At 37.8% G+C, this 25,373-nt stretch overlaps 1 protein-coding gene across 2 annotated transcripts; it reads right to left on the bottom strand.

The window, feature by feature from the left end:
• Positions 1-3,286: 3,286 nt before the first annotated feature.
• On the bottom strand, positions 3,287-25,153 carry PRP40C (pre-mRNA-processing protein 40C). Of its 2 annotated transcripts, XR_015237554.1 has the most exons (18): positions 24,864-25,068; positions 23,442-23,775; positions 23,186-23,335; positions 20,966-21,596; positions 20,730-20,884; positions 19,828-19,865; positions 18,665-18,743; positions 16,602-17,066; positions 15,393-15,476; positions 14,393-14,533; positions 14,163-14,269; positions 12,897-13,020; positions 7,211-7,354; positions 6,332-6,478; positions 6,121-6,261; positions 5,855-5,977; positions 4,553-4,876; positions 3,287-3,653 (listed from the first exon to the last, which is right to left on the bottom strand). XR_015237554.1 is itself a non-coding variant. In XM_086668962.1 (17 exons), the coding sequence occupies exons 2-16, from the start codon at positions 23,757-23,759 to the stop codon at positions 4,556-4,558; spliced, it is 3,027 nt and encodes a 1,008-aa protein (XP_086525088.1). In that variant the 5' UTR covers positions 23,760-23,775; positions 24,864-25,153; the 3' UTR covers positions 3,287-3,653; positions 4,553-4,555. The 2 variants fall into 2 exon arrangements, 1 of the variants encoding a protein (XP_086525088.1); XM_086668962.1 differs by lacking the exon at positions 6,121-6,261 and having other exon boundaries at positions 24,864-25,153.
• Positions 25,154-25,373: the final 220 nt, after the last annotated feature.

The following is a 25,373-nucleotide window of genomic DNA, read 5'->3' as shown; positions in this document are numbered from 1 at the left end:
AAAGGTGAAAGCATCGAGTGGGAGAAAGAGAGAATCGATTGATGGTTTCATTCATCATCTACAGTAGTGAAGAGTAAGAAAAAACAAACGTTAAAATAAAATGTTAAAAATGTTGTTAGACTCGATAAGATTCTACCAGCATAAAATTTTATTAGAATCAACCTATTGTAATCAATTCATATCAAATGGTAACAGAATCAAGAAAATGCTAGTAAAATACTGAAAATGTAACAAAAACAATTTCACATAATATATTTTAATTACTAAAAAGTATTTGTTAACCTATTGTAACAAATTCATAAGATGCTAGCAAAATATTCTTGCTTTTTAAACTACTGTATTCAAATTTATTCAACCAATGCTAATAGAATGTAAAAGTTGATATTAGAATCAATAAGATGTTAGCTAAATAGTATTTGTTTTTTAAACTACTTTATCAAATTCATTCATCAGATGCTTGTAGAATGTAAAATATGCTAGTAGAATCAGTAAGATGCTAGCAAAATAGTTTGCTTTTTAACCTCACAAAAGAATTTGTAGATGTTTAATTGGATCGAGGTAGAAATAAAAAACAAATCACAAATTCATACTTTCTTGAAGTTCAAAGAACATAGAGTTCCAGAGAGAGAAAATCGTTTTTGGGAGAGAGCATCTCGTTTTAGGTAAATATTCATTGAATTGGTAGGTTAATTTAGACAAATATCAGTTTTGGAAATAATATATTTTATTGAATTCAAAGAACATATAGTTACAGAAAGAGAAACTCGTGTTTGGGAGAGAGAGAACTAGTTTTAGGTAAATATCCATTGATTTGGTAGGTTACTTTAGAAAAATATAAGTTTTGGAAATAAAGATTAACATTAAATATCCACCATAAATATTTTTTCATAGAACTACTAAAAGGAATTTGTTAACCTATTGTAACAAATTCATAAGATGCTAGCAAAATATTCTTGCTTTTTAAACTACTGTATTCAAATTTATCAACCGATGCTAATAGAATGTAAAAATTGCTATTAGAATCAATAAGATGCTAGCTAAATAGTATTTGTTTTTTAAACTACTTTGTCCAATGCATTCATCAGATGCTAGTAGAATGTAAAATATGCTAATAGAATCAGTAAGATGCTAGCAAAATAGTTTGCTTTTTAACCTCACAAAAGAATTTGTAGATGTTTAATTGGATCGAGGTAGAAATAAAAAACAAATCACAAATTCATACTTTCTTGAAGTTCAAAGAACATAGAGTTCCAGAGAGAGAAAATCGTTTTTGGGAGAGAGCATCTCGTTTTAGGTAAATATTCATTGAATTGGTAGGTTAATTTAGACAAATATCAGTTTTGGAAATAATATATTTTATTGAATTCAAAGAACATATAGTTACAGAAAGAGAAACTCGTGTTTGGGTGAGAGAGAACTAGTTTTAGGTAAATATCCATTGATTTGGTAGGTTACTTTAGAAAAATATAAGTTTTGGAAATAAAGATTAACATTAAATATCCACCATAAAATTTATGGAAAGAATAATTGTATTAACTCAACCATTATAAACCTTTGGTTTACCAATGGTTAAAAAATATTTATGAAAGGGCAAAATTGAGAGAAAATTAAAGGATTGATGCATGGGGCCCACCAAATAGTGAATTTTTGGACTTATTTTACATTTTCGGTTTATTTTGGTTTTATTTTATTTATTGATTTAAGAGTGGATATATGACTAATTACCCCCCCTATTTTTGGACCTTAAACTCAAAAATCCCTAAAATAAATCAACGCTTTTTCTCACTTTCTTTTACCATGAGAAATGAACTTTCAACCTCTTTTGACCCAATCAAAGTAGAAAAGTAACTTTCCCAACCCTATTTTCCGACGTAAAAAACAGACCCTAAATACTAAAAACACACTCTCTACATAACCAGCTCTGTAAAGTGCTATTAAGTGCTCCCTTTATGCCTAGGTGCCCCAATAAATCGACTCTAGTAACTGACGTTTAACTGCTTGGCCTTCCTAATGGCCAACCTTCAGATTCCAAGTCAGAGTGGGCAACCAAGTTTCCGTACTGGTCTGTTTCGATGGCTGTCGGACTGGATGGTCCTAAAGGTCTTCGAAAAAGGTAGTCATGGACCTTGCTTACTCTCAGACTATCTATCCTGCTTGTCTCAAACTGGACCAATCCGAGAACATTGCAGATTTTTTCAGATATGAAGATGTCATTGCTAGGGGTGGGAATGGGGCGGGTTCGAGTGGGTTCGGGCTCACGATTTTCGGGCACGGGCGGGTTCGGGCGGGATAGCAAGCCACCCGATCGGGATACTGGACGGGTTCGGGCGGGTAAATATGAGCATGTGGAAGCCCGCGGCCCGATTATGCCCGAGTGCCCGTTCGGGCTCTCACGGGCTCGGGCGGGTCGGACTTCGGGTTCCGTTTATATTAAACTAAATTAAAAATAATATACATAATTAAAAATATCAAAAAATAAACTAAATTTCATCTATTATATTTGGTGGTTATGGAGTGGTGGTCTTACTGTTACAGGTGTAGTGGTGGTGGTATATGGTGGATCGGTTGTTCGGGAGTGGTAGTCGTCGGTGGTGAGTGACTGTCAGTGTGAGTGAGGCGGTTTTAGTTTAGGTTTAGGGAGAGTGGTCTTTCGAGAGGGTATATATAAGTTAGATATTTTGATCAAACGGTTGATGATTCTCAGCCGTTGGATCATAAAGGGCTTAAAGAAATGTGTCTCGGGTAGCGGTCGCGGGTAGCAGTCGCGGGTATCAGGCGCGGGTATTGGTTGCGGTGATTGGTCGCAGGTAACGGGTTTAAGTCGCGGACGGTGGTCGGGCTTGAATTTCGATCGGGCAAATCGGGCTTGAATTTCAGTCGGTCTGTATGGGCCGGACCTCGAGTAAGACCCCCTACCCGATGTCCGCCCACGCCCGCCTGAAATTTCGGGCCGGGTAAACCCACGCCGGATCACCTTCGGTCTCCGGGTCGCCTCGGATCGGGGGGTTAGGGCCGGGTTTTGGATTCTCTGACCGTTTTCCTGCCGCTACTTAGAAATCACTTCACAATCACTCAAAATCAACCAAAAATAGATGATAAACATATATTTTTTTAAAGCTTGACCACCTTGACAGCTTTCTTCCCTACTACAAATAATGCCCTATAAAGAACACGAAATGAAAATAAACGAGGAAGAGGAAGAAGTGTTCATCGCAGGCAAAGGCGAAACAGATAAAGATTGTCTATGTCGAATAATCTACTTAAATATGCAGCAGAAAATACCAAATAATATAAGCAGAATTTGCTATTACTGTAGTAATTCTAAAGTTCAATCTACCATTAAAAGGAGATATATCATGTTTTGAATATGAGAACAAGGCATAATCTCAGTAACCAAGAACTGGAACCCAAAAGTAAGAAGGATGGAAGAAAAGATCACAAATTGAATTTGTAGAATTGGCTAAATCCATGGGAATTCTCCAATCTTTGAGATTAATCTACAACATAGTTGATACAGTGACGGCCCTAAATGTTAGAACTAGCTCAGCTGCACTGATCAATTTGTTTCTTGTTCTCTCGTTGTCTCCCGTTCTTGATACTGGTTACCTTTCTCTTCCATGCTAGGATGGTTGTATCACACGTATCCAGTTTACCTGACAAAAAGGAAAGCAAAATGCTCAGGCTATCGTTCTAACAATTTTGTTAACGGACAACGCAAGCTAATTGACTCCAAAAAAGCAATGCGAAGTACAGAAGATAGACACTTCACAATAAAAAGTTGTATCCATTGGTGGAATTTGGAAGTTTGTTTTTCAAAAATTTCATATATATAAAAAAATAAAGCAGGAGTTCCTTGTTAGGAATCCAATCTTTTCTTTCCCATGCCTTTCTTGGTTGGAAAACCCAACCGGAACTCTACAAAAAAAATGTGGAAGCTAAGAGTCTTATAGCCCAAAAACAAACGGGAATAGCGGTTTTTGTAGTAACTTAAGACCTTCTTACTAATCTATTTATAGTCGAGCAAGCCTGGCTAACACACAAAAAAGCACCCGCTGGGCCTCTCTCTTTGTTTCGATATGCTTACTAGAGCAAATTATATGGTTGATTTCTTTCAGTCTTCAGGATAGACTCCATTATTTGCTTTTGGTGGGACTGGCTAAGACATGGGATCAGGTTGATCAATCATCTTCGACTAACGAGATCGATTTAATGGATAGTCAAAAACTTGAAAACATAATGCATACTATTGGTCTAACTTCTAAGCATCATCAGTGGTCAAGTTAAGACCCATCGAATAGTCTATCTTCCACTACCCGTCACCTGTTTTTATATCACCCCATTGCCGCCATTTCACCATGATGAGTTCATAAACCTGTAATTGTGACTTTCCGGTCAAACAATCTTTGGTTAGGTGGGCAAATGTGCATCCACTACAGAGAACGTTTGAATCTTGTCCAGGAAAAAAATGCAGTTATATTTACCATAATCATCCAACCTAGTTAAGAATATAAGTACAGAAAGATAAAGAGAAAAATAAAGTAGAATTTCTTACCCGCTAACTTCGTCCATGATTTTTCCTGGAACCTGTTGGTGACCTCCTGGAAATGAGAGAGCTCCGAGCTTTTGTGTCTGTATTAAGCTTATCTTCCTTTGAATCAGATGCTACAATCTGCTTCCTTTGCATGTTTTCGGCATATCGAAGCCACAATGACTCACGCTCTTTTCTAGGCATCTTAGAATACCTACGATCAGACTTTAGAAGCTTTTTAGCAGTGGACCAAGAAGTAAGAACCGTCTTCCCATCATCAGTCACTTGGTCACATGCTTCTGCGGTTATTACCTCAGCTAATAGAGCTTGAAAGTCACGTGCACAGCGCTAGAAATGTCGACCACAGGTCAGTAGGAAGTATACTTATATTGATAACCAACGGAAAAGAAACCAAAAGTTGTTATAGGAATAAACTAGGGTTATTCCTTCACTCAAATGGTTAGTCAATATGCTATTCGCCATTCCTTGACAAAATAACTTACCTTTAGTGCTAGGAGTTCCTTATATTGATAACCAACAAAAGACACCAAAAGTTGCTACAAATCGTATACTTGCTACATGAAGCAACCTTATGGGATGAATAAAAAGGAGATTTCATCAAAGCGCTTCTGCTCTATATGCAGTGAACCTGAACTATAATGATTGCGAGGGAGCACTCATATCCAGAAAGTTAAAGAATACATAAAATTATGCGGAAGTGGAAACTACTCTATATGCAGCTAAGTATCACAGGTTGATGGTGAATCCAATCACTACAGTTAGCTTTTCTACCAGGTCAAGAAAAATAAACTAGTATATACTTTTATAGTGTTATACTTCAAAGTTCAAACGGAACAATTAATATTAATTCATAATACATACTATATTACTATATAGAAAGAGGAAGGGCAGACTTGCCGAGTAGCTCGTCTGAGCTTGGGATTGACCAAGAGGAAGAGGGCAGAATAGTGGAATATCCAAACTCTGTAGCGCAAAACTCTCATATCGCCTCAAGGAGCATGCCTTGATCACACTGATCAAAAGCATACTTATGCTCCGAGGTTAAATTACAACCTAGTAACTTGGCGACTTATAACAGTTTATACATTACCAAGAACATAACATGTAAACTTGTGAACGTTGAGTGGCCTGCGACATTATTAAATTACAACCTAGTAACTTGGCGACTTATAACAGTTTATACATTACCAAGAACATAACATGTAAACTTGTGAACGTTGAGTGGCCTGCAACATTATTAAAGCCGGCCAGTACATAACTTTCACGATACCAACAAGAGAAACAAAGTGGTGGCAGGCTAATTACCTCATACAGTGTCTTTACGTGCTCCCTGAAAAGCTTCTCTGTATCAGATTTATCTAACTCGGGGTTGGTAGCACGTCCTTGGGGATCTTTATCCAGTTTAGGCTTCGATTCCGTCCAAGATGCCTGCATGGATGAGCAAAAGTTATATTTTGTGGATCAACAAAGAATACAAGCTTAAATGTAGTATTACTAAACTTTCAATGTTACGTGTAGGTCCAGCACCATGTGAAAGCACAAAAAGACAGATATAAGATGTTCCTTCCCACCTGTTTTGTATGGTAGTCATTCCCAACCTATTGTGTCTTTACTGCATCCATACCATGCAGACCTCCAACAGATTTTCTATGGATCTCAATAGTTTTAAGCTACTCCCGATCAAAGAATTAGATGCAGCTAAACATATAAAGCTGAAGAGGCAAAATCTCTACATTAAACACCACAGAGCAGTGACTATTAGAGTTAAGGCTTGGAAAATACCTCAGGGTCTCTTATTGTCTCCACAAGCAAAGCTTGATAGGAAGAAACTGCCTCCTTCCTGCGAACCTTCAAGCGCACTCTCTCCATTTCTTGTTCATCTCTTTCTTTCCGTTTCCGCATTTCTCTTTCCCTTTCTTTCAATTTATCCTGAGCCAAAGCAATACATGCAATCATTTTTTCTCCATACATTGTACATTATAGCATGAATATACACTCTGATAAACACAAAATCTTTAACCACCACCCAATACAATTAGAAACAACAAACAAGTCACGCATATGCAGGTAGTCCACAAATCTGAACAATTTTTAGTCAATATGCAACTTCATTCCCGTGACACTTTGTGGCTGTATTTTATATCTTAAAAGGAGATCAAAGGGCTCACATTGACGTGTATCCTTCAAAACATGTTAGGAGTTTTAAGTTGGTCCCAAGTCTTTGTTACGAAGTTAACTTACCTAGATACAGAGCTCCTAGTAAGACTTTAAACTTGGAAACTGAGTTCTGTTTATTTCATCAACTGCAAACCACCATTAGAACTTCTGCCAGCTATTCTTCCAAAAGTTAGTTTCTAAAAAAAATTATTGGCAATGGTCCTAGAATTAAGTGTTATAAGTTATAACTATTCCAAGTTCAGAACGCACCCAACCTACATTTATAGGTTTATATTGACAGCCATGGTTCGGCATTCAGTTCTTTCTTGTGTGTAACGAACCAAAAAGAACAAGGAACAATATACAAGTTCTTGTACAACCTGTCAGGCTAGGCTGTCAGCAAAGGTTGGATATTTTCTAAATAACCAGTTAAACACTCATTCGAACAATTACATGTGTAACTTTTGTCGACTTACAAACTTAAAGTTATACACAAAGTTGTACCTGCTCGTCCCTTTTTGCTTTTGATGTTCGTTCTTCTTCAACTTCGGCAGCTTTTAACTCTGATAAATAGTCATTAAACAAGATCTCCCTATCTTCATGCTTAACCGATTTGTATCTTGGATCATCCCTTAGGTTATCTTTCACCTAGATCAGTTGCAAGATGTTAACACCTTTGAGAAACAAATGTATTATATAGAAGGAAAACTATTTGCAGCAAAGGGAAAAGAAAAACATCTTAATATCATACAAACTAATTAATAGAACTGTTCTACTTCAGATAAAATGATACTAATTATGCTTACACCATTGTGTCTCTTTGCAACTCTTTTGAACTTCAAATTTTCATTTGGGGCAAAAGGTAGGGAGGGCGAAATACACTAAAATTTGAGGGAGGGTGTGCCTGGACGCCAATAGATATGTAGGTTTTGATGTACAATATGTATTGTATGGTATATTAGCAAATTGAATCGACATATAAATGATGTATTATAGTATATAGATAATAGATTATATTTATCTTAATGACCAAACACCAACAATTTATATCTCCCCCCGGAAAGGCGCTAAATCAGAAAGGCAGGGTGTCAAAAACATATAAAAGGATCTTGGTGTAAGGCGAGGCATCAAAATTGCCGCTTTTGACAATATAGCTTTTAAGTTCAGGAAGACTAGATGTTAATAATACATGTTACAGACACTTTTCACATAATGGTTGTCAGAAATAGTTGTATCCTGTTTAGTAACCCATCTCCTCCGACAGAAGCGGATTTGCTTAACAGGACTAGTTGAGAAGAGTGTTAAGCAATAACTGAAAAGAGCAATGCATTCCCCAAGTGATCTGTCATATACTAGCAAAATATCTTCTGGTGGTTAACAAACAGAGATAAAAAATAATTCTAGGAGCCACTAATTTAAAAACTCGAAAGGAAACAAGTTCATCCAGCAAACTTCATTTTAGCAGCACAAAGTTTGGTTTGATAAGCAACATTTTCTTCTAATGTAAAGAGCATTTGCACATCAAAAACAGAAAAAGTTGTCTGCTTAAAGTTCTTCTAAATGATTTTCTTTAAAACATAACAGTTTAAATATCATGCTTTCCACACAAAAATATGGAACTACAATATTATTTTTTAAAAGTGTGGGTTTTTATTTAACACAGTCCCACTCAATGCATCAATGACTCTAATCCTTACCTTTCTATGCTCGGTGAGTACTAAAATCACTTAGAGTTTGACTTAGAGTCTCAGTGAAATGCATCAATGCACTAATATGTCCCTTTTATTTTAAATCAATGAGATTTTCAAGAAACAGTTAATAAAACTTTAAAACATGTAGTCAGGATCAAGGAATGAAATATCGGTTTCGGTGGAAATTTCGGTCGGTCCAAAATTAGAAACGTTTCGGTCAGTGTGGAAATCTTACAAATTTACAGAAATGATAGAAACATGATGCAATTATGTATACCAACATTATTAAACCATAACGAAACACAAAAATGATGTTTAAAATTATCCATTAGTTTGAGGGAGTATTAACAATTACACAGTTATTTCCGGGGGTAAATTGAATAACTTTTTGGCTATAACACCCAAAAGATAACATTCTTACTGATAATAGTAAATAGTTAACAAACTATGTTAGTTTAAGAAGGTATCGTCAATCACTCGCTTACACAGTTATATCAGAGGTGTTACTAAGATAAAATCAATTTAGGTAGTGAAGTCATGGCATAAAGCATTCAAATAGATTTAAAAAGCATTAAAAACATAGTATGGGAAGAGCTGAACACCATGAGTTATGGGAAAGAAAAACGTCATGAGTTATGGGAAGAGCTGAACACCATTGCATCGAAGTGGTCTCACCCTTGGTGCTTAGGTGGGGACTTTAATGTCGTTCGTTTCCTGCATGAGAAAAAGAATGGAAAGAAGATTTCTAAGAGTATGAAAGACTTCGAAGGGTGGGTTTCTAGACATGGTATCCTTGATCTCCCGAAGCAAGGCATGGAGTACTCGTGGTCAAATAACCAAAGTAACCCTTCTATGAGTCTCCTTGATCGATTCTTGGTGTCCTCCCAATGGGAGACCAAATTTCCTTTGGTGGAGCAGGTTGTCCTTCCTAGGTGGAATTCAGATCACTCTCCGATTCTTCTCCGAACTGAGTTGAAAAAGAGTGGGTCTCCCCCTTTCAGGTTAGAAGAAGTTTGGATGAAAGAAAGCGATTTTCTAGACAATATTCAGACTTGGTGGAATGAGGTCAGTTTCATTGATAAGGCAAGTTCAATTCTATGGCTTAAGCTACATCATATTAAGAACAAGTTAAAAATTTGGTCTCGGGAGAAGTTTCGTAATTTCAATGCTAGGTTGAACTCTATTCGGAATCAGCTAGAAATATGGGATAAAATGGAGGAGGGCAGTCTGTCGGAGTCAGTCTTTGGAGCCCGCAGAGAAATGAGGGCGGAGCTCCAGAAGCTACTCCAGTTAGAGGAAATAAGCCTTCGTCAAAAGTCGAGAATTCAATGGTTGAAAGCTGGAGATCGGAACTCTGCTTATTTCCATAAAATAATTAATTGTCGGGCTCGGGCGAACAGAATAGGTGGGATTTCCCATAACAATCAGATGTTATTTGAAGAGGCTGACATCAAACAAGCAGCGATAGACCATTTCAGTAATTTGTACTCGGAGAACAAGTTTTGGAGGCCCTCGATAGAGAACATGGACATTCCTAGATTGAATCCTGAAGTCGCTAGAGTTCTTGAATGCCCAGTTTCGGAAGAAGAAGTGAAGAAGGCTTTGAAAGAGCTGGCCAAGGATAAGGCTCCCGGCCCTGACGGGCTCCCTATCTCCTTCTTTTCAAAATGCTGGGAGATTATTCGAGAGGATTTCATGCTAATGACTGAAGAATTCATGGATACAGCGCAGATGGACTGGAGATTAAACCAGACCTTCATTGTCTTAATCCCTAAGAAGTCTAATGCCGAGCACCTCGGGGATTTCAGACCTATTAGTCTGGTGGGAGGATGTTATAAGATTGTTTCCAAATTATTGGCGTCTAGACTCAAGATGGTGTTGGATGATCTGATCTCGACGTATCAAGGGGCTTTTGTTGCCGGCAGGCAAATTCTCGACGGGGTCCTAATAGCTAATGAGATTATCGATTCCAGGAGGCAATCAGGCAAGCAGGGTTTAGTAGTAAAGATTGACCTGGAGAAGGCTTACGATAGAGTATCTTGGGATTTTCTGTATCAATCCATGGATAGGATGGGGTTTGGTTACAAGTGGAGGTCTTGGATCTACGGCTGCATTAGCTCAGCCTCTTTCTCCATCATGATTAATGGAGTCCCCACCAAGCCTTTTCAAAGTTCGAGAGGGATTCGCCAGGGGGACCCCCTATCCCCCATGCTATTTCTTCTAGTTGCGGAAATTCTGAGCTATTGTATGAGAGTGGCTGAGGCAAATCGCTGGATCAGTGGGTTCTCAGTGAAGGAAGGAGGCACTCCAGTAAACCACCTACAATTCGCAGATGATACTCTTTTCTTCCTCGAAGACTCCACTTCTCAAATCAGGAAGCTTAAGGAGGTGTTAATCTGGTTTGAGCTTGCTTCGGGTCTTAAGGTCAATTACTCCAAGTCTACGATATTCCCAGCCCTGAGGACTTCAAGCGGCTGTAGTGTTTTGGCAGACTCTTCTATTATTGGGTGCAAGGTGGGGGTTTTGCCCACGACTTACTTAGGCCTCCCGTTGGGGCAGGGTTATAAGTGCAAGGCTCTTTGGGATCCTGTGATTGAAAGAGTGAACAGAAAACTCTCTGCTTGGAAGGCTAAATCTCTATCTCGTGGAGGTAAATTGACGTTAATTAAAGCAGTCCTCTCTGCCTTGCCAATATACTACCTATCTCTCTTTAATATCCCCGGTTCGGTCCTTAAATATATAGATAGCAAAATGTGCAACTTTCTGTGGGATAATGCATACAATTCTAAGAGGATTCATTGGGTTGCTTGGGACTTGATTTGTCAAGACTTGGAGGAGGGTGGTCTTGGTATCAAGAGCCTTAAAGTCATGAATGATGCCCTCCTAATGAAGTGGCTATGGAGGTTTGCTCAAGACAAGTCAAGCCTTTGGCATGATATTATAGCTGAGAAGTATGGGTTGGTGAAAGGTGGGTGGTGTCAGAAGAAAGTTAAGCAACCTTACGGGTGTAGCGTTTGGAGAGGTATAGCTTCCAAGGCAGATGTACTAAATGACATTACAAAATGGAGATTAGGTAATGGCAAGACCATTCACTTTTGGGACGACATTTGGTGCCTTCCGATACCTCTCAAGGACAGATTTCCGGCTATCTATCACATTGCAGTCCTTAAAGAGGGTCCAGTCCATCAATTTTATTCTCGAGAGCTCCAAGTCTGGGATATCACACTTAGAAGTAATCTAAATGATTGGGAAATCCCAATTTTCATCCACCTGATGGATCACCTCCAAGGGTTTCGGATTCTAGAGGATGGGGAGGATTATAGGATTTGGTGCAGAAATGAGAAAGACCCCCTCTCGGTCAAACAGTGCTACACAAGAATTAAGGGTCCAGCCCCCTACTCCTACTCCTTCAAGTTCATAACGCTGTGGTCGCCTAGAGTGCCTCCTAGAGTTAGCTTCGTGATGTGGGCTGCTGTCTTGGGAAAGCTTCCAACGATCGATCAGCTACAAAAGAGAGGAATGCCCTGGCCAAACAGATGTGTCCGATGCAAGGAGGATAGCGAAACAGTGGACCACCTACTCATTCTTTGTCCGAAAGCCAAGCCTTTTTGGGACTTCTTTGTCTCGTCTTGCGGTAGCGTCTGGTGTAGTCCAAAGTCTATTGACCAGATTTTGGAGCAATGGAATGGGTTGTGTCCTAACCGGATCAAGAGGGACCTTTGGGCACTTGTTCCTTTCGCTATTGTTTGGGCTGTTTGGATGGATAGGAACAACCAAACCTTTAAAGAACCCCAGGGCGGTTCTAGTCTGGAGATTGAGGATGTTCTTATCATTCTATTTCATTGGAGTAGGCAATTAGCTTGGGCGAGAGATAAATCCTGTTTCGATTTCATCTCTAAATGGGAGGATGTCTTGATGTAATTTTTGGGACAGTTTTTTTGCTTTAGATTTTGTCCTGTCCTTGTAGTTTTCTTTTTTCTTTCTTAATATTAATTCAAATTATTCAAAAAAAGAAAAACATAGTATAAAATCAAGAGAGGTCAAAGAGAAATGAAGATGAAAAAGAAAAAGGAAGGGATATGTTTCTAGTATTAGTTTCTCCAGGTTTTATGCTAGATTTCTACTATGTCGGTCAAAATTTCCATCATGTCGGTGGAAATTTCGATATTTCCAACTATTTCGGTGGAAATTTCGATCATGTCGGTGGAAACTATGCAGGAAATAGTTGTAAGTGTTACTTCGTGCACCTAATCTGATTTTAGGAAACGTTTCGCGAAATTTCGGTGAAATTTCGGGAAGTTTCATTCCTTACTCAGGATAATGCCATGACAGCTTTTGAATCAAAATCTGATTAAGACTTAAGGGAAAGAAGCTTTTCTCCCAAAGTTCAGGATTTATATTTTCAGCAATTCTTGTCTTGGGAGTCACACTTCCACATAGTTTCTTTTTCAGCATATGTATTCAAATTTTCAGAAAAAATCAACGAATGAGGTACCTACCCTAGACCAACGGGAACTTGTATTTATATCTCCCTTTTCTCGAAGCATGGACTTGAAGCTAAACGTTGCAGCATCTCTTACTGCTCGAATCCTATCTTCAGCTGCCTTTCTCAGTGGAAGAACCCTACAAGGAAATTCTCAATCTTATGAAATGAAAAAGGGCCATGACAAGGTGAACTTAGAAACAATTAGGTAAGACTAAAAAATTGAATCAAAAATACTTTATGCTGCAAGAAAATTAAAAATTACTCAAATCTCTACCAGTCCATCCACTTTATATATGAGGGGACTTTCCTTCTATCTAACCTATTTGTAATTCCTTCTCTTAGTTGATAGTTGATTGAAAAAGTGACAAACAAAAGAGCAAAATCATTTACATATCCCTGAGATGGAGTAATAATAATAACCAAAGAACAATTAGAAAAAAGTGAAACTCTCTTTCTGTGCAACCATCAAGTATAAGGTCCACAGAAGGTGTTAGTCTAACATTCTACACAAGGTTTTTCTAGTTACGGACAATAAGCCATCCCTCCGTAACATATGTCCTGGTCTAAGACAGTTACCACGTAACTAGTATGTCAGTTGTGGCACGCTGATTATGAAGGGGTGGAACGTACTACAAGTTTCACACTACCTAGGAGAGTGTCCTGGTCCTCGCTCCTAGCAAAAGTCGAGACCTAGGGTACTCTTTGTCCCAAGAGCAAGACTATGTACCCAAGATGGTAGTCAAAGTGCAGTCAATATCAGTACATGTGTGAGACGACTGACAAATTTGCACACATCCTTGGACTGCCCAATAGCCCAAAACAGAACCTCTTAATTAGTATACCATCCAAGAAGCAATCAATCGGGCTAGATTTTCTTGTCCATGTAGTTGATATTTAAGTTCACTCGCTTAATTTTCTGGTTTTCTAGAAATTTCAAGCACAGCAGCATTTTCTATTTGAGGTAGGGTCCTCGGAAGGCATAATTTACGCAGGACTGTTGCTTGGTTTCTAAGTTGAGTAAGATTTGGATTTCTCATTTAAGCGGAGCAGCAAATTGTAGGCCCTTGGATATTCAGTTTACTCATCCGAGATTAACCACTAAACTTTACAAACCGCTTGCTTCTTGATGTCATTAACTCTTAATATGATCAACTAGAATAAGATAGTAGTTTACTCTTATTTTCATTCCAATGTGCTACACTAAGTGATTTCATGCTGCACCTGGAGAAAAATACTTCTCCATAACGGCTAAATGCCTACACAGTTTTCAGTTCCATACCTCTCATTCAGTAAATGCTCCCGATCCTTACGATCCAATGCTTCAAACCGAGTGTCATGACCCCATTTCTTTTTGAAAGATTGATAGTCAGTCTTGTGATCAATTTCCTGATGGGAGCAGACTTTCAGTAAGTGATCTAATGTACAAAGCTCGTAACCTATTAATCTTGAAGGACTAAACTTATGATAAATATGAGTGCATATTGTCGAATTTATGATTCAAAGTGTAACCTCTGATGCTTCTTCCAGCAACTGCTTGAAAGCCTCTACTGCAGCCTTTTGAGCTGCCCGCTTTTCCTTGCGCTCCTCTTCAGCTCGTGTCCGAACATAGTGTTCAAACAAGGATTTCCGTGCAGAATATCCTGGAACAGCCTGAAAACATGGAAACCCCCCTCCAATAAGAAGAGTAACAATAGTCATTTTATACATTTCAGAAGAAAATTATCACTTTGAACAGAGGACATTGGAAGTTACAGCATTTATCAGAAAAGGCAGATCCCGCAACCAAATTGTCACTTTGAACAGAGCTCTGACTTTCACTTAGATACCAAACTAAATCAGTATTCAGTAAAAGAGCAACTTGAGATAAAAGTAGTACAGATGCAGTCATGCCAGACCACAATTGCACATCAGACCAGAGGTGCTACCTAAAGGTTATAGAATAGATTCAACCAAAGACTCATCTCAAGCGCATGTTCTCTATTAAATGTACATGTCACTCATCTTCTTTAAATGTACATGTCACTCATCTTCATTTAACTGGATGATGCAGCCAGGAAGACCTTTTAGTGGATCTTATTCACAGTTGTAGTACCAGTCAAACACCCAAAAGTACATAGAATCGAGTAAGTCTTTTTCTTTTTGAACTATTTGGCTAGATGAGTTTGTAGAGAAAAATGAATGGCCCGTATGGAGGGGAACACATATATCAATCCATAAAGGTAAATTTGAATTTCTGCACCTATTCCTATAAAAGTATGTGTCACCATTGAGTTAACTTGCTTACATGACGTCCATAAATTAGCATAATTTTCAGCATGTGATATCATGGGTGCACACTACCACACTAGAGAATGACAAGGGGTGAAGATACAGATGAAACAAGCTCATCCTGTCACAAGTGCAGAAAAGGACATGAGAGACTAACAACACCTGTTTAGTGAAGTTGCAGTTGTAGAAATGCCCCAATCTTGCTGCAGTAAGAAATTCATAATCTTTAGACTCAACAAACCTTAAAACGCGGATCGAAAACTATCTTTGGAAGTTCCTTATCCCATTTTGAGAATGGCAAGACTCCACGCTCTTTAAGCATCTCCTACACACAGGTATAAAAATTGACATTGAGAATTTAGCGTTTCACATCAAAAGCAATTTCTACTCCTGCAATAATGAAGTTCACCATTAAGTGACTCCAACGTCCAATTAGACTTCTTTTGTTAGCAATACTTATGGAACTCCAATAATTAGAATACAAGAATTTTGTGGCTTAGACCCTGATACTAGCATCGTTATAGTGGGTGTAGGATATTTGTGACATGATTTGTCATGTTAAGTTTTTTCAATTCTCTTCTAGTACTCGGCTAAAACCAGTATTATGTATAATTTAATTTTTGTGGTGAACTTGATATTTGTGTTCTATGAATTTTAAATCTGTTGAGTCTTATTGAGTTATCCTGTATGATTTTATGTTAAGTTGTAACTTGTCGTACATGATTACATATTTGACTGTTAAGTTGGTAAGACAGTGCACGCTAGGAGTTGGTATTAGTTGCTCGCCTAGGTGCAACAACGGCGAAGTGCATGAATTGCTTTTCGACGTCGAAGGCCAAGTTCCAATTGCTATGCTACTGGAGGTACATATATACATATATACATATATATAAATATAATATATATATATATGATCACTCGTTCACTGTATAAAAATCCATACGGCTACTGCCTACCCAAAGCATCCACTTCTTTCATATTTTGTAAGGTCTCACCAGGAAAGTTTCTTTATATGTTTCGCATTGTACTTTTGGTAAGTGGTAAACTGACTTCCTTTCTCTCCTCTCACAATTACTTAATACTTAACTAATGAACAATACCATTTCCACCCTTACTCAGTTCACCGTAAAAATACTTCCAAATGCTAGACAGTGATTGGAGCAGGAACTTCACTTGGACTGAACATATTACATTTTAGATATTGTGGAAAATTGGGATGCTTTCACTTTTACATTGTAAACTTTTTTATTATTTTAACTTGCCTATTATTCTTTCGAGAGGTGTAATGGATGACTTGTAAATTCTTTCCCCTTCAATATTAATTCAAATTTTCAAAAAACGTTAAGACAGGAATTAGGACACATACAGACTTTTAGACCATGAAGGATACCAAGGTTTCCTAGGAAACTTAGCGTGTAAGGAATCAAGTACAAAATAAGCAAAATGATACCTTGAACTGGATAATACAGTCCTCCTTAGTTGGTCCAGTCTCCTCGTCTTCCGAGTCTGAAAAAGAGTCGGACATATTCTCGTCCCCATTAGCATCCTTATGTTTGTCTTTAATATTCTCACTTGGGTTACCCTTGACTGTAGTGTCAACTTCTTTGGGACCATTTGTATCCGATGTTGTGGGTCCTGGGGAAGCTTGAATAGGGGAGGAGGCAGAGGGAATGCCCGAATCCTGTAGCTTCTTTTTAATCAAGTCCAGTGCAGATGAGGTCCCAGGTGCAGATGTTCTAAGACCGGTAGCATCACGGCCACCAGTAGTAACAGCAGGAGCACTCAAATAAATAGGATCAGGTCCTTTTTCAGGTACAGTAGCATTTTGCATTGATACATTGTTTATCTTCAAAAGGTCTTCTTCTAGCTTCTTTCTCAATTCTGTCACCTCCGTGGGAATTTGCCAGCTACTAACCTACAGGGAGTGGTGGAAGCTCAGGTTTCTTAAAGTGACATCAGTCTCATCTTTAGGAATCACTCATCACTAAACAAATAGCACTAAAAAGATTATGTTACCAATACTTCCTTTACAAAATTCTATAAGTTGTGATCTTAAACTCCTAGTCACCTTTAGCATTTAGTTGTAAAGAGAAATACCTCACATGCATCTCATTTAGTGTCAACAAAAAGAGTATGTTTCAGCTTTGCAGGGGCATGTGTTGACTCTGAAGTCCATCTCAAGCCCCGGAACAGTGACCAAAGAGATAGAACACCAAGCTAAGCTCGAAAAAACAGAAAAAGGCCAAGGCGGTCAACTAGGGACTACATACCAGGCGGGATGTCATCGCGACTAGTCGGATTTTGTTGGGTCATATATATATTATAATTTATAATTGTATATTAGCAATTATAGACATTTCATTCATTAATATACTCAAATTATCCAAAAAAAGTAAGAAATTTGAAGGAAAAAGAATGTGGCGAAGAGATCTGAAGAACAACAACAACAACAAAGAATCAAATCATAAGAACAACAAAGAGTCAAATTTTCGTATCGATCTACGGATGCACCTCTTTCTGCATTGTGACAAAGCCTGTTTCTTTTGGGACTCTTTTACATCCAAGTCACGAAATCAGTGGTGCCTCCCTAGATCGATTGATCAAGCAATAACACAATGGCAATCCTTCAAGTAAGAACGTCCAGAAGAGAGCTATGGACCATTGTGGGTGATATGGAACGACAGAAACTATCAAATTTTTGAAGCATCTAATCAAAACAGTGTACTTGCAGTGGAGGATATCCTGGCTTTGCTGTCTCATTGAAACAGGAACGGGGCTTGCCAAAGGATAAAACCTTTTTTAACTTTGTTTCTAATTGGGAGGCTCTGATGATGTAACATTTAGATTAGAGCTTAGATGGGGTCTTTGTAGTTTTATATCTACCTTACTCAATATGTACTTTTCATTTTCCATTTAATAATAATTCAAAGTTTCAAAGAAGAAGGGGTAGAGAGAGAAGTTTGGTTGAGAGGGAGAGGTAAGAAACCCTAGATCTAAGAACAAGTCGATTTTGGAAAAATTAAATAAAATTGTTGAGTGCGAACCGACTTAGTCGCGCGGCTCGCGCCTAGCCGTTCCGTCGCTAGGCGGCTCCCAAGCGCCGACTAAGTTGGCTCCCCAAATCAACTAGTCAATTGACTATGTGCAGATTTGGGTTTTCAATGCTTAGTACCGAAAGGGTTATTAGGTCCACCAATATGAGAATGTCCAGATTCTGTATCCATCTATTTAAAAAAGTTCAGTGTACTCGTGTATGCTAAATGTTTCTTTGACCACAAGAATGAAATATTGAAGAGATGTCTTGCTTTTGCATCTAAATGCAGTTCAATTCTCCAGGTGTCTTGTAAAAGGATAATAGGGTTGACAAGGATTTTAAAAGAAGCGCATGTCAACAATTCATGACAGCGTAAGGCAAAAAAATTTAGGACATCCAGACAAGGTAAGAAGAGAAAAAGAATTTAAATGATTACAGATTCAGAAAAGTAATAGATAAAACAGTGTTAGTGAGAAAACCTTCGTTTTATTGTTGTAATAGTACTTCTTTCCATCATCTGTGGTAACTAATGACCAATCTGTACCAACCAACTTCTCCCTGGGCACAGCAAAACATGAGAAATTCAGCATAACATACAAGTTCCAACATTTTAATGTTAAAAGAAAAGGCTAATTTTGTAGTAAATGAGTGTCAAAAGATAATCAACTCCGTTTCAAACTTCATAAATCACGCTACAATGTGGCATCATCGAGAATCTGCAAGACTTCTCACGGTAGGGCAAAAAATGAGGCGATTATTGAACAATAGCCTAATCATTCAAATACGCAATTGCCGGAAATACAGAAATGCTAAGTGAAGAAAAGGGTTTTCACTTAGTATTGTTATTTTATCTGGAGTCCTGGACTAATAAATGGGCAGGCGGTAATACACCCAAAAAAGAATTCATGAATTGAGTTGTCCAAAAAAATATTCAAACACTGATATTAGTCGTATGACCCCATTAAGCCAAAAAAAAAAAACTAGCTTGTTTACAGAAGCTATTTCTCAGGGCGTAAAATTTCTAAATCACTAATCAGAGACAAATGCAGTCATGCAGATATTCCTGAAACAGGAAAGATACAAATAAAGTTGACTGCTTGAATTGGCAGTACAACATCATCAAAGAAATTCGGAGATTCACTGCATCCAAGTTCAGCAGTGTGATACGACCAACTCTCTAGCAAAGAGGAGGCAACCACTCCTACTGTCATGGGGTATCTCTCTGGGCTTTATTTAGTGATCTTATCTTGAGTTCTTTCTGCTAACTATTTTTTATTCCTTTCACCAAGTACCTTACTGCTATACTGCAGTCCGACAATTCATTTATATCATCCAGTAATTATCAAAACATAGAATCCTGATACTACAGAAAATAGAAAAACACTGATGAATTGATTTTTTTTTTTTTTTTAAATTTGAATGAATATATTGAAGAGAAGGGCAAACTATACACAGAAAAGAAAAAGGCTAAGAAAACTAAGGAGACTTGTTACATCATCCAAGCCTCCCGGTTAACTACCATATAAGACTGACGAATTGATTGAAGCTAGACAGATACTGTACTTTATCAGTAAATTCTTTTAAAATAAGACAGCATGAACATCGAAGTGTCAAGAACATAAGAAAGGAACAGACAACTTACCATGAAACAGGAGTTGGTTGAGCTGTAACCTTACCGGTCTGCAAAAGCGGAACACAACGTTAAACTTCCAAAGGAGTTATCAATAACTAGTAATTGTATGATAAATTCTTAGCATAATAGAGAAAAAGTATTTACGCTGCAAAGACAATGATAAAGATGTCAATACTGGCTCAAGTGGTATGGAACATTTTCAAGAAGAATAAGCAAAATAGATGGGAAATGGTTGGAAAAGTAAAACCACAGAAAAGTGATTGAAGACTGAGGTATCTTTTGTTTTTTTGTAGATCTGAATCTGAAATGATTGTACATGTCATTTTAGTTGGTTTGCATGTTTTTATCATAAGATCTTTAACCGAGTCTTTTGCATCCAATGCATATATTTTCAGCTTACACATGGTAGTTAATTGGGAGACTTGGATGATGTAACAAGCCCCTCTTTGCAGACTATCATTTTTGTACATATTTTTCCTCTTTAAAATATTCATTCAAACTTACAAAAAAAAAATATGTTTTCAGCTTTCAAACAAGTCTGAATTCGAGAAGAAAACTTGTTTGAAGGTCTATATTGATTAGAGAAGTAAACACATGCAACTCAAACTACACAAGTAAATTACACATTATTTATTTCAGATCTCAGATTCAAATTTAACAAAAAAAAAAACTGTGTAGTTTTGAAAAAACCAAGGGTTAGAGTAATCAGATGTTTGAAGTTGAAATAGAACAGCTAAGTCAAAACTTAGAGGATTATTGCACCTTGGAGAAAAAATGCTCGAAATTCAATATTATGAGATATCTAATAGTTTTTAAAAAAAACATTTTATAGCATGAACAAGGATACTAAACTTCATCATTATACAATATTGCCACCAACAGTTAAGATAATAAATCGTGATTGCAACTACCTCCCCCTTAAAACTCGAAGGTCTCTCATATGTGGATACTCCTGTGACAGCATTGTAGTAGTACGTTGTTCCTGTGTCAGTCTTGTGCGCTGTCCAAGCATCTGCACCTATAGTAGCAGCATTGCTTCCGTCTCCATTAGCTTCCTTTTTATGGTCTGCAGATCTCAAGGAAAATTAGTCAATAACCATAAACCCATCGTGATCAAATAATGTGGCTCTTGTAATCCGAACCATACCAATTCCTGGAGGTAAATCTTGCTGCATCTCTGAGCTGTTTATCAGCTGCCCAGGTCCAACAGAAGGCAAAGGGGTTCCTCCAGGTGGTCGAGGAAGACCTGCACCATGTTGTTGTGAATCAGGCAAGGTTACAGAGGAGAAACCTACACCGCGAACAGGTAAGGGAAAAGGTCCAGGGAGAACCGCAGGGTATGATAAAAAGGGAGGCCTCTGCAAGCCACCAAATTGTGGGGGCTGCAACCATAGTCCCTGAGGCATTGGAGCCAGAGCATTTTGAGATGGAAATGAAGGATACAGTTGTTGTTGAACAGCCGAATTTGATGGATAAGGACCAGCATATGGAACGCTTGGTCTGAAATGTGGAGCAGGTGAAGAATCTATAGCTGCAGACAGAATAGAGGGTGATGCAGATGGAGGTATTCCAGGAGGGGCAGACATTCTAGGGTTGCCGGGCATTGCAGAGTGACCAGGGAATGTTGGAGCAGGTGGCATCCAACTAGGTGTTGGGTAAAAATTAGGAGTTGTGGGTGTTGAAGAACTTGAAGGATGGACACTCAACGGTATAGAAGGAGAACTAGATGACGCAGATGTGGTAGCTCGAGCTTCTTGAGAAGCAGCAACTGAGGCATTCTGCAATCACTCAAAGTTAATCGTGTATAAGGAGGATGAAAAAACTGTGTAACTTAGCAGGTAGTGCAGTCATCAATTAGATTTTCAAAAGTTCATGAGCATTTCATTGTAAAACACAACCTAATAAAACACCGTACAAAACAAGAAGCAGATGATTCAAGTTACAACTACCATTTCATTTATACATTCACGAAAGTAATCAGAACACTCATATACTCGTATTGTACAATAACGTAATCCAACCAGAGAATAACTAAATCAGAAAAGTCAGGTGTGAAGCATATCCTATGTTGTCAAAGCCGCACTTAATCTTAAGCGGCAAGTTGAGAAGGGGAGTACTTTGCTTTATTAATATATCCACAGATTGCGCTTTGAGCGCTTAATAGAGCTTAAATCATCACTTTGCTCGCCTTGCCTTTGCTAGGCCCACTTTGTTGTCTCTATTGCAAACTTATAATTCTTTTTTTGTTTCAATTATTTTTTTTCCTTGTAAATAATAAAGTATGCATTGGAAGATGTCCTAGGTTTACTATTTAATTGGGGTAGAAACATTGAGTGGCCCATTTGTTTTTCGCATTTCGATTTCATTGCTAATTGGGAGGATATCATGAAGTAACATCTTCCCTTGTGAATCCACCAATTCTTTTGTATATTCCCAGATTGGGCTTTGAGCGCTTAAGAGAGCTTAAATCATCACTTTGCTCGCCTTGCCTTTGCTAGGCCCACTTTGTTGTCTCTATTGCAAACTTATAATTCTTTTTTTGTTTCAATTATTTTTTTTCCTTGTAAATAATAAAGTATGCATTGGAAGATGTCCTAGGTTTACTATTTAATTGGGGTAGAAACATTGAGTGGCCCATTTGTTTTTCGCATTTCGATTTCATTGGGGTAGAGAATATGAAGCTAAAAGTGATCTAAACAGTGATGAAGAACTAAACGGCCGATCAGATAGCCTAGTGCCTCAGACAACAAAGAGTATATGAAGCTAAAACTGATCTAAACAGTGATCGAAAACTAAGCAGCTGCATTAGGAATAAACCCAACAATATTAGAACAAGGCTCACGTCAAATAACAGTATCCTTACTCACAACAGACCAGAAACAGAGCGTGTAACTTAGTTCACTCTATGAATGGATACTTAACATAGTGAGTACCCTAACAAGTGATTCTAGACTTGCAGATATGATCAAGTTAACCTAAAACTGTGATAAGAGAGTGTACTATACCCATAAATCTATTTTGGCAGTGAGGATACTCAGATTAGTTTAGTTACATTAATATGACATTGAAAGGCAGTAGCTCAAAGAGTATGAAGACCACCCCAATGGTGTGCAGTTGTGCATACTTGGAAGATATATGCTAGATATTAATCTGATGATCATCTTAATAATTAATCAAAAACATTAGCAAGACACTTTGGATCATTTTCTTTACTTATTATTGAAATGTTATATCGTTCAATAGATTTGATGGATAGCCATATGAGCTTAAAGGTGGGAGAAGGAAAGGCACACGTCAAAGAGGTACATTTAACAAGTAGGTTTGAAAACTTTCAACATACATTTAATTACTTAAATATGACCCTTACCATGTTATGTTCAAGCTGGAGGCCACAAGAGGAGCCAGCAACATTATGTGCCGTGATGTTGTATGAGAATGATGGTCCAGAAGTTGAAACTTGACTAGGGGCTGGATGCTGAGGTGCACCAATAGATACTGGTACAGTTGACTTAAGGACCTGTAGTACAAATGTGACAAAAGTCACGAAAAGAGTGTCATGTATAATCTTTAGACTCTTCACAAATAAGATATTAACACATAAATGTATAAAGCTGGTAACTCACATCAGTAGATGAAGGTTGCTGCGAGCTTCCATGTGCAGTGTTAGCATATGAAATCACGCCGTAAGAGAACGAAGGTGAGGCAACAACAGAGTCCGGTGCTGCAACAAATTTTGCTTGGGGAGATTCCCGCTTCTCGTCACCTGCAGTAGCAGTTGAACCATTTGGTGCGGACAAGCTCCCACTTGGAACAGGAGCAGAAGCAGTTGGACTCGCAAGAGAAGAAGATGAACCACTAATGACTGGTCCCAAACCCTGGGACTGTTGAGCTGCCCCTAGAATTTCCGACTGCGCATCTTCTGATAACGCAGGGGACGACATTACCTAGCTCTTATATCTACAACAAACAATACGAGAAGAATATTGACTAAGACTATCATGCAGTTCAAACTTTATTTAAACAAGAAATAGGCCATTCAAATTGGAAGGTAATAAAATTCAAAAATGGGCCTTGAGGGGTATTTTATCTAAAGCACTAGGTAACTCAAGGGAAGTCACCTCAACTAGGCTTCAATTAACAGGTGGTTCTTGAAAATAGTCTCTTCCAGAAAATTAATTTTTACCTCTTTAGGCAGGGAAGTCACCTCAACTAGGCTTCAATTAACTGGTGGTTATGTCACTATGTTCATCGCAATCAGCATTTACTTCAGTGAATCAAATAATTAAAGAAATCATTAACAACAAAATGAGTGGAAAATACTAATCGCAAAAGTTACAAAGCATGTAACCTTCCTCTCTAAATCTCGCCCGCACTCTACCTTTTAGGTAAAAGGGAAAACCCTAAACCTAAAACTGGAAATTACGAGTAAAATCATTTTCAAAATATGAACTTTTCCATAAAGCACAAAATCGACTATGTAAATCCTCAAGCGAAGCGAGGACGCGAAATGATGAGATTTAAATCGTGCTTATTCAATTGCTCTTAAGCAAACAAAGCGCAAACCTACCACTTTGGTCACTTAAAGCACACCTATGCATCACTTGATCATTTTATAAAAGATTAAATTTTGTTTATAAAAAACTTAATTGCCCCTTGAACACATATTTAAAAGTTAAAGCAATTCTAAATACAAGAAAAGAACAAAAAAATAATCACAGCAAGAATAACCAACTCTAACAAATTCACCATTTTCCATTAAAACGAATTTCACAGGCAGAGTACACATTCAAATAATTAGGTTAAAAACAAGAGTACAATCTAAAACCCTAATACACAGGGTAGCCCAATTACTATACTCTTGTGATAAACCCATAGTATCTAGTTCCTACATTTTGCTTTGATTTTTTCTCAATCACTATAACCATATGAAACCATGTGGTTTGTAGCAGAACTAAATCGTAAAACAGGTAGATAGTAACTAGAACATCGAACAAGAAGAAACCCTAATAAAGTAGAGAGAGAGAGAGAGACAAAGAGAGATTGACCTGTGTTTGTGAAGATGAGAGTATACAATAAATGGAGTATCGGTTTAAGAGTTTAGTTTTGTAGCAGAGGTGAGAGTTCCTTCAACAAGAGCTCCTTAAAATGGTGAATAAGCGAGGAAGCGAACATAAGAAGAGCTTTCGAGTTATGAAACGTTATTTTCTTTCTTTTCTAACCCGATACGTTACCCTATCAAACACGTTACACGATGGACGTAACGTAACTTTTTGGTTTAATTCTTAAATGGCCCCCAATTTATGACAAACCTCCCGCTTGGCTCCTTATCTTTTGTAAATTAAAATTTTTGATCATCTTTAACTTTCAATAGGATTGACATGTGGTATTTACATAGTTGTTAGTGGTATTTTGAGTGCTTTTAGTGGTATAGAGTTGTATATTTGGCAAAAAAAACAAAAAAGAAATTTGTTTTAGATGCCCACCAAATAGTCATCTATTGTAATAAGAAAGTTCATCATTTGTGCTCAGTAACTTCGCCCCTTGTAAACCCCACA

The sequence above is a fragment of the Eschscholzia californica genome, unplaced genomic scaffold, assembly GCF_041429995.1.
Source record: "Eschscholzia californica isolate CP2 unplaced genomic scaffold, dmEscCali1.0.p SCAF_3, whole genome shotgun sequence".
NCBI classification, from domain to species: Eukaryota; Viridiplantae; Streptophyta; class Magnoliopsida; order Ranunculales; family Papaveraceae; genus Eschscholzia; species Eschscholzia californica.
The sequence above is the reverse complement of the archived record's forward strand: the minus strand, read 5'-3'. Positions and strand labels throughout refer to the sequence as shown.